Source organism: Cornus florida, unplaced genomic scaffold (genome assembly GCF_030987335.1).
Source record: "Cornus florida cultivar Cherokee Brave unplaced genomic scaffold, ASM3098733v1 CherokeeBrave_3.0.0_Hap2_Chr11, whole genome shotgun sequence".
NCBI lineage: Eukaryota > Viridiplantae > Streptophyta > Magnoliopsida > Cornales > Cornaceae > Cornus > Cornus florida.
This window is the reverse complement of record NW_026775581.1, coordinates 106,446,816-106,456,706: the sequence shown is the minus strand read 5'-3', so window position 1 is coordinate 106,456,706 and position 9,891 is coordinate 106,446,816. Positions and strand designations below refer to the sequence as shown.

General features: G+C 33.6%; 1 protein-coding gene across 2 annotated transcripts; it reads left to right on the top strand.

The window, feature by feature from the left end:
- Positions 1-2,356: 2,356 nt before the first annotated feature.
- On the top strand, positions 2,357-9,039 carry LOC132284343 (probable complex I intermediate-associated protein 30). 2 transcript variants are annotated; one of them, XM_059786439.1, is made up of 8 exons: positions 2,357-3,224; positions 3,494-3,564; positions 3,774-3,887; positions 4,385-4,435; positions 6,039-6,130; positions 7,272-7,352; positions 7,481-7,579; positions 8,617-9,039. In XM_059786439.1, exons 2-8 carry the CDS (start codon positions 3,513-3,515, stop codon positions 8,803-8,805), a joined length of 678 nt encoding a protein of 225 aa, XP_059642422.1. In that variant the 5' UTR covers positions 2,357-3,224; positions 3,494-3,512; the 3' UTR covers positions 8,806-9,039. The 2 variants fall into 2 exon arrangements, with proteins under 2 accessions (XP_059642422.1, XP_059642423.1); XM_059786440.1 differs by lacking the exon at positions 2,357-3,224 and having other exon boundaries at positions 3,231-3,564.
- Positions 9,040-9,891: the final 852 nt, after the last annotated feature.

Here is a 9,891-nt window from a genome sequence, read left to right as displayed (position 1 = left end):
AACTAAAATTCCAATACCTCTGTTTACTTTTATGCTGAGCTGCTCGATCAACCACCTTGTATTATTCACTGCATGTCCTTCTCAACCCTCTACTCCGTTCTCCAGCTCTTCTGGTGTGTATATATATATATAGCATCTAATATGAATATATGTGGCTCATATGGAAACACAAGGCCGTGCATATATACATGTCCTTGCTTGTCCATTGCTTTTGGTTTGATTAATTAATCGATGTTGATAAGCGATATTTTTCATGAATGTACCAAATAAATTTTTGTTATTGGTGTCGTTGTCACATCTGATTACATTCAATTAGAGAGGCAGATTGCATGCCGTGACCACAAAGTTGATTATATGATTTAATAAATTATTCTAATCTTATCATCCATCATTAATTTACAATATAATCCTTGACTCATCGTCAAACGGCTGCTATACAGTGTTTGTATTGAACCTTCTGTCCTTTTTCTAGAGTATCTTCTCTAAATTCTTCTTTTAATATAGCCAGTTTTCATATGTACGTCATACGGAAAAAGGCATTGATATATGGTTCTTCTTTTGTTGTTTGTTCCGTTCACATTTGATCTACAATGCTCGCTGGGTTGTACATGTCTGTACTGGTTTGGATCATGCTTTGTACAAGGCATGCAATATAAATATTTCTTTTTAATTAAATTATTATATAGTATCTGTCTGTTATTTAGAAAATCAGGTTGATGGTTCTTATTTTGTTGTTTTTTATGTGATCACACCCTCACACACCATCTGTTTCGTTTCCTCATTTAATTAATAATACGCACTGACTGTACAATGTGTGTACTACTGGTACATTTTGCCCGGAAAAAATTAATAAAAAAATGTGTGAACTGGTATGAATACTTTGTACTGGTTGCGTACAAGATGATAGGTTATACATATCGAGTATATATATATATATATATGATGTATATGATGGCTGCATAAATTAATATATGACGTCCTCTTGCTCCTGCCTGATTCAAATTGTTGATTATTCAATGTTTGGAAAGCACCTTCAAGCAACGGTATTTACGTTTTAATTTCACCTAATAAACGGATTTTAGTTAATTTATTTATTATTATTTTTTTACTAGTTTATTTATTTTTGGTAAGTAGATATATATAGTTATTATTAATTTTTTTTATTCTTTTGATGCAAACTAGCTTGTCAGTGGGTTTATATACATACACTCATTGTTGCAAATATATATATATATGGTGAATTGTATTTTACGTTCTAGGGTTTGACCCGAGCAATACTTCTCATCTTCCAAGCAGTAGAAGGTGGATAGATTTTTATTGGAACAAAAGTGGGCTTGGGACTTTCTTGAAAAGAATGGGGGGCATAGCTTACTTTTTGAATTTTTTAAAAGTTATTTTAAAAAAATATCTTCAAAATTTAATTATAATTTTGGAAGGTTGTACACTCACGAAATTGTCTCTTCAAAGGTCCAAGAATTATTTTTCGAAAACTCAGAGATGAATGCCTAACCTAATTTAAATCCTTTTGTTTTAAGACTTTTTTTTGGTTCAAGTCCAATCTTAATATAAAACAGTTCTTCAAACTCTTGAAAAATCATATTGGATTTATATTGGCCCCGCCAATTAGCACCCTTTTACAATAGAAAATATTCAATTAGTTCCCAATTTATTAAGTTTTTAATACCTCAATCTAATATTAGGAAAATTGCAAAGGGATAACCTAATACTATAAAATAATTAAAAGAAAGAAAAAACAAAAAAGAAATCACACTTTTAAGACAAATAATTAATTAAATTAAAATTAGTAAAGTTATTTTATTTTTGTGGTATAAGTATCAAGTTTAAGATTTGACTCTTACTAAGTGTAAATTTATTGGGAGAGGTGTGTTAGTATCAACTATTAAAAAAAAAAAAAAAAAGAGAAACCTAATATAGAAATCACACTATGATATTTATCTGGCGTAACAAAAAATACACTCAAAGACGAACAATTAGTTAAACTAGTAATCTCTTAACCCGGAAAGTCTAAACACATGAAACGATGTCGTTTGTCTTGTGCTACTATTTCCACCGCCTGAGACCTTGCCTTCGCGATTCGTCTTCCACTTGATACTAGGGCTGCAAGTTGGGCGGGTTCAACTCAGCCCAATCCCAACCCAACCTCAACCCGAATCGGGTTGGGTTGGGCTAACCCGAATTATACTTAACATGGGTTATAGTAAAAATCCAGCCCGAATATTTTTGGGCCGGTCGGGTCGGGTTGACTTTTTAAAAATTATATATATATATTTTTTGGAAAATATATATATTATATAGATATATATATATATATATATATTATTAAAAAACAAAAAAATTTAGGTTGCAGCCTCCCGTCTCATTCTCAACTCTCTCTCTCTCTCTCTCTCTGCAACTTCAAACTTCAAAATCTACAAGAATCAGAAGTTCAAAATCCATATATTTCAGATCTGTCTGCAAGAATCAAAAGTTCAAAATCCATATATTTCAGATCATTTCAGATTGTTCAAAAAATCAAAACCCATATGTTTCAGTTTCCATCGCCGGCTGTTCCAGTTCTTGCCGTTCGCAAGCTTCAGCCGTCTCAAGCTTGCCCCTCTCTCTCTCTGCAACTGCTAACTTGTATGTATGGGTTTTGTTTTTATTTTTGGAAGTGACGGCGGCGGCGGTGGATCGGCTGAGGACGGCGGCAGAGAGAGACAAAGAGAAAGAGAAAGAGAAAGAAGAGAAAAGAAAAGAGAAAAGAGAAAAAAAAAAAAATTCGGGCAGAGAGAGAAAGAGAAAGAAGAGAGAGGAGAGAGAAAAAAAAAAAAAAAAAATTTCGGGCAGAAAGAAGAAAGGGAAAGAAGAGAGAGGAGAGTGAAAAAAAAAAAAAAATCGGGGCAGGAAGAAGAAAGAGAAAGAAAGAGAGGAGAGAGAAAAAAAATTTCGGGGAGGAGAGAGAAAAGAGAAAAAAAAAATTTAATTTTGGGTTGGGTTCGGGTTGAGCCCGAGCCCAACCCGAATTGTTTGGATTTTGATAAAAATCAACCCGAGCATGAACCCGATTTGTAAATTGCGTGGCCAAATTTTAAAATTTTTGGGTTGGGGTTGGGCTGGGCTGGGCTAACCCGCCCAACTTGCAGCCCTGCTTGATACCACTAACATTTGACCCCGTCAGTTCTGCAGTTGCGTCACCGTCGCAGTCAGTAACTCCGACAAGACCTGTGAGTATCTCTCTCATCTCTCTCTATACGCGAACGACTTTGATTTCAATTTGAAGCTTGAACTTTGAATTTAGGGTTTAACATTGTGAAATTCACCTGAACATTCTAACAAATTATTTGGTAAATTATTGTGAAATTAATCTAACAAGGTTTTATAGAATCGAGGCCTTCCTAAGTTGGCTGTAGATTTAGCAGTTTGAAGAATCGCGAAACGGCTTCTTTGAATTCAGCTAACAAATTTCGGAAAAAATGTCTTCTTAAATCTGTAGAGATTTTGAGGAAACACAGATGTCAAGGTTTCGCTCACTGTGGCGAGCTTCTTTGAATGCAACTAAGAAAGGTACTCTATTTTCGTTCTCTGTGTGTATGTTTATATGTATGTATATATCTTGTAGATTATTGGAAGATGATGAACTGTGCATTTGAGGCCTGTGAAACTGCTTTCTTTTTAATCATAAAGAACAACTTATATATCTGTTCAGTGTGGATTTGTTCCTTTAATTATTGTATCTCAGTGATTATTGCAATTCAGCTTTTGTCGAATTGCAGCTCTCACATGGAATGCTGAAGACTTTATTCCTCCCACTGAGAGATATATTTTCAATTTCAATTCAAAGGAAGAGCTAAAAAAGTGGCATCTGTATTCAGATTCTGAATATGGAGGTGAGAGTGATGTCTCTGTTACATGAATATGTAGTCTAACAGAATCTTCCAATCTAACAAAAACAGTATCGGAAATTTATAATAGGCATTTCTCGCTTTATCTGTGTATAGAGATTTAGGTCTGAATCCTGTCTGCCCCTCCCATCATTCTTGATTATTGGGACAACATACTAGCATTTTACACCTAAACTTCATCCCTTATTTGAAATTTCTATCTTCTTAGGTCCAGCATTTTGTAATGGTGGTTTAATATTGCATATATGAATAAATTGAGCTTACTGAAGAAAACCTTATCCTAGATCCACTTATTCACATAAACACACATAAAGTAGAAGTCTTGAGATAATATAGAACATATTGGCTTGATTTTATTTAAATATTTTTCCAGTGTGCTGGCAATTGGTGTACAGTCAATGATTCTGCAGTAATTGCTGATAATGAATAATGATTATTGAAATAGACACTAATATATTTGTCAATGGTTGGTTACTTTTCAGGTCTGTCCTCAGCTTCTTTGGAGATTAAGGATGTTGGAAATGGGCTAAGTGGTATTAGTCAATGCCTGTTTTAGATTCTCTTGCAGCTCCAAATACTGATTATGATATATTGTGATTTCCAAATATTTTTGCTCGAAACATCACCTTTCAGCTATATGAACACTAATTACAAAACTAAATTTCTCCTGATATATGAGCAAGAAACTTCTGCAAAAAAATTAATTGAAGTGAGCCTTCATAGTGCATGTTAACTTATGATCCAAATCGTGGTTCCAATTGTTACCGAAATACAAACGCTTGGCTTAGTTTTTTTTCTTTTTCGTGGAAAAGCTCTAACTTTTTATTCCCTCATGTTTGAAGGATTTCAATAATCTGTATGCTGGAAATGTTAGTGCATCTATGACAATCTCCAATCCTTATACTGGCTGGTGAATGATTAGTTGTAACCATAGACAGTTGGCTTAGTTTTCATTTTCTCAGTACATTCTGAGTGCAGTCTTTATTTGCCAGGCTTTCATGAATCACCTAATTTCTCTCTCTGAATTGATAAATTGTGTGGTAATTTTCCACTATATTACTATTCAAGTAATGTAAATACTCAGTTTGTGTATTACAAAGCACTCGTACCAGTTATTTGAGCGAAAGTCTTGTCTATTGGGACCAATGACCTGTGGAAGAACAAAAATCTTCTGCAAGAAATATCCATGAGAAAATATGAAGAAAGGTTATTTGGACTTATGTGATGCCTTAAGGCAGAAATTGGTTGCATAATAACCTGGACTAATAAGAGATATGATTTACTTGTCAAGTGAAAGCTCTTCCCTCTTCTCCTTATAGGTGTCTCTTTTACCCACTTGGAAACTTGATGGGAAGGAGATTGTTGTGTCCTTCAATATTCTATTTTTCTTTCGCTTTGCATCATTAGCGTGTATGGCTTTGCTCAATGATCTTAGAAGAAAACTTGTCTGTTATTCTTTTCTAGGATAAGATGCACAGGCCTCCTCTATGGTTTCCTTACACACAGACGACTCTCTTGGTTTGGAAAATCACTCTAAGGTCCCTTCTAGTTTGGCTGTCTGAATAAATTTTCAAACCAAGAGGAAGGTTCTTGAACTTACCCTTTTCCCATTATGAGTGGAATATAGGAGTGTGAATGAGCAGCAGAATCTGTAAAGATAGTGGTAAAAAACTGCTCATTGATTATTTGAACCTACCTGTCAATCCAACCTTGTTATTTTTATTTCTTCACTCCTTCAATGTTACTGTGTAAACAATATACTTTAAGTTGCGGCCTTTATATTGATCAATTTGAAGCATGTCATGCTGCACATTATTATGTAGCTGAAGTTCATCACCACGAACTTTTTTTTGGAAGTTCTTTATTTTTATATTTTTTTATTTTTATGTAAATCGTTATTCGTTAAATTGCTCCATGAACCTTTACTTTTGTTATGCTTAGTTTCTTGGTTGTAATTTCACAATTAAGTCTTCTATTATCTAACAAACAAATGAATATTGATTACAAACATCTCTTAAACTTGAGAGCTTATAAGTCAAATTTTGCATGATCCTCTATATCTCTTTACTTCCAATGGAAGTTTAATCTGATATTTTTTACTTCTGAGCACTAATTTACTCTTGATGCATTTGATAGGAATTTTTCATGGAAATCTTTCTTTGGATGTATCTGAGGATTCAAAATGGAACATTAGTAGGAGTGGCTTTTGCGGAATGCGGTCTAAGAAGGTGAATAATATTTCAGTCATTCTTTATTTTTTGTAGTGAAAATGAGTTTTGACATTGTTAGGATCTATAGATCAAGATTTAAATGTGGATTTAGAAGTTCTATTCCTGTTTGAATTTATTTAAGCAGTTATGTATAGTATCTGTAACTATTAGTGGTTGCAGTTGTTCTGTAGCATCTATAATTATCAGTGGTTACAATCGTTCTGTATTATTCAGCTATCTATGTCATCATGTCACTCTTACATGCTAAGCAAAGAAATCAAGCCAGTAAGTCTTGAAATATTGGAGGTGGGAGGGTCAATCTGAATTCTCTCTTAGGGAAAATAATTATACCCAGTTCAGTTCCTCCATTATGAGTGGATCTTTAATAATATTTAGCATCACTTGGTGTAGATCAAATTAATTTTGTGAAACTCTTATCATAAAGCCATAAAGGCCATTTCCTCAAATGTATCTACTGGGGAACCTTGTTTGCATAAATTATCTATGCAAGCTAGGATATTTATTTGCCTGGTCTTCATGCATGTTACTTGCGTGTGTGTGTGTGTGTTTTTTTTTTTTGGCTTTGTATTATTTTGGCATCAGAATATAAGTTCTTGCTAGCGACCTATTGGTCCAATATTATGAGGTTGGCATTGAAGGACTTCTGTTCAGGAATTTAATCCAATAAATTGGGTGAAGGTGAGTGGCTTTTGCGATTAGGTTAGGAACTTTTCAGTCTTTTGCTGATTTAGAGAAATGAAATCAGATTTGGTTTATTTTTGAGAAAGAAGGTACAGCCTTATGAATTATGATATCTCTTAATCTTAAGAAGTTGTTTTTGATCGTCAATTATTTCTTGTGTCTCTGTGTGATAAGTACACTTCTGTATAGTATTTCTATGTGGACGCAAACTGAACTAATGATTCTTTTTCCTAACAGAACTTTACATGTCTAGAATAATTCCCCCTTTCCTTACCTTCCGGGGAAAAAAAGGTTGAAACTGAAATTAGTTCATCTGATACTAGGTTACAAAGGATGGTGCATGCTCTCGTAATGCTGGATGAAATGGAATAAGCCCTTGTCTTTCTTGTTTTTATGATGCCATTAGGGACTTGTATTGGCATGGCAGCATTTACTTACCAACGTGTGTTTTTTGCAGTTCGATGGCTTCATTGATTTGGACCCATATGACACGATAGCACTAAAACTTAGAGGAGATGGGAGATCTTACATATCTACTGTGAGTATACTTTCTCCTTTTATGTGAGAGAAGGTACATGAGAAAGGAAGCACAAATCATACTTCTGATGTTCTAGCTTTTTCTTTTATTATTGCTGGTATTGAAACTTTTGTCAATATTCTATGCAGATCTATACAGAAAATTGGGTGAATTCACCTGGACAAGAGGAAGATAATTCATGGCAAGCATTTGTTTTTGTGCCCAAAGACAATTGGTACATTGCGAAGGCAAGTTCTTTGCACTTCTAGCTCATCTCCGTAGATGTTGACATAAGTAACTCAACTGCAATAGGGCGCAATAATTCTTGCATGTTACTGTAAATAACTGGCTGTATTCATAGAAAAAGAAAGAGGAAAGAAACAGAACGAGTAAGATAGAAACACCATACTGATTGGAAAAGCTTCACAAGCAGGCCAAGAATACATTGAGCTGTAATTATTGGTGACCGTTGATTTGCATCTGCTTATGAGATTTACCATCTATGATGTTGCTGATTTCTTTATAGTTTTGACTTTGTGCAGGATTACTGACCATATAAAGACTGAACTTTTAGTAAAATGAGCCAGCCCATTGTAGAAATTTTTGCTAAACATGAAAATAAGTTTTACTGGACGTATGAGTATCTAATAAAAGTAGCATTGTGTAATTTTCTCTTGTGATCTAATAATGTTATTTGTGTATTGAAAAGTACTTTTTTTTAAGATACTGAAGTTGAAATGTTAATGGTATTGAAACTCTACCAACGTCAATCAATATGTGCTGCTATTATATACGAAAAATTGTCAGCCCCAAAATGAAGACAGCTACTTGAATTTTTTTTTTTAGAATATGGAAATTGTAATCATCAAATTCCAAGCTATCTTGTGCTGCGTAGAAATAGTCTTTTAGAACTACTTCCTGAAATTAGTCCCTAAGAGAATTAAAAACCAAGAAGTGGGAAATTAGCTAGCTGTGGCTGCACACCAAATTGCATGCTAGAAGATGGTTAAAGGTTATGTATTCATTTTCTCGTCTTTTAAACTTGTGCACGATTGCATCACAGAAGAGGAAGGCACAAAGGGCAAAACATAGAATCTGCATTAATTAGTTGCTTTGTATATATGCTGCTTGATTTGATTCATTGGGATATAATTGACTTATATCATATTTGATACAGGAAAGAATTTTGATGCTTTGCCATACTTACATCACATGCTGTAGGGTTTTCCAAAAAATATGATTTAACTATTTGGTTATGCGTGTATTTTTCAATGGGGCTTTACAGATTCCTCTTGCTCGATATCTTCCAACATGGAGGGGGAATGTCATAGATGTAAATCTGGAAATGAATCCATCCCGAGTTGTTGGCATGTCTTTCTCCGTCAATGCAGAAGGTGGAATGCCAGGTGCTAGAACCGGGCCAGGTGATTTCCAATTGGAAATTGATTGGATCAAAGCCTTGAGAACACACTAGTTTTGGTATACATCTTTCTACTCCAATGTGTTGTCAACTGAAGAACTAAAAGTGTCCATTTGGATATGAATTGAGCTAGGTGTGTGTTCTCAGTTTTTTCTGTTGAGGCTCTTGGATTAGAGGTAATGAAGTCAGTGTTGAATATTGGTTTAAGTTCTGTACAATCTTATATAAATGTGGTTTATTTTTTTTATTCTCTTCGCTAATCTAATATCCAGAGGAGCTGAGTTTGATTGATTCATGTACCGAAAATTGTATATTGCGTGCATTGCCTTAGCATGTATACACGCTTATTGCATATGTTCGTGCCGATAAATTTTACCTCCCATTTCATCATTCTTCAAATCCGTTTTTGTTGCTTGTAATATATATCTACATCCACTAGTCAGTTGATTTATTAAGTAAATTAGTCAAACTTATACGGTCTACTTATAAATTCCATTGTTGAATTGAGTCAAACTTGGATAACCCTAGGCTGAGTTTATTTGGCTATTGAATGCATGTTTAATTGCCTTTTATTTTATTTTATTTGTAATTTTTAGAAGTTCATATGTATAATTCAAAAAATAATAACAGGATACAATAAAATATAGATAATAAAGTTAAAATAATATGTCTAATCAAGTCAACTTGTTAATGAGTATTATTCACGTTTGAGTTTGTTCTTTGAAGTCATAATTGAATCGGGGCCATGTCACTGCTCCATTTGAGTTTCAAATTTCAACAATTTCAACTCCTTTGAGTCTTTTTTACGAAAAATCATTATACAATTTGGAATAATGTGATATTGACAAATAATTATGTAGTCAACTTTATTATATATATTTTTTATTAGGTGGCCACTTGTGTTTGATTGGAATTTTATTACGTGATTCCAAATTATGTAATAATTTTTCATAATTCACAATCAAACTACTTGACAGTATATATAATAAAATCAGAAATATTGTATCAATTTTTGTTTTGGTAAAGGGAAATGTCACCCATCAAGATTAGTTGTTAGATATTTAGTTAGATACAGAAAAGTACTAGTAATGAGCTCTCAATTTGTGTGCAGCTCATAATTGAATGGAAGGGTTAGAGATT

What these genes read in the sequence shown, in the direction of transcription:
- LOC132284343 (XM_059786439.1), top strand. Translation starts at nt 3,513, where the DNA reads ATGTCAAGGTTTCGCTCACTGTGGCGAGCTTCTTTGAATGCAACTAAG. An exon ending in TTTGAATGCAACTAAGAAAG is followed by an intron (nt 3,565 to 3,773) that starts GTACTCTATTTT and finishes GTCGAATTGCAG; the next exon opens with CTCTCACATGGAATGCTGAA. An exon ending in GCGGAATGCGGTCTAAGAAG is followed by an intron (nt 6,131 to 7,271) that starts GTGAATAATATT and finishes TGTTTTTTGCAG; the next exon opens with TTCGATGGCTTCATTGATTT.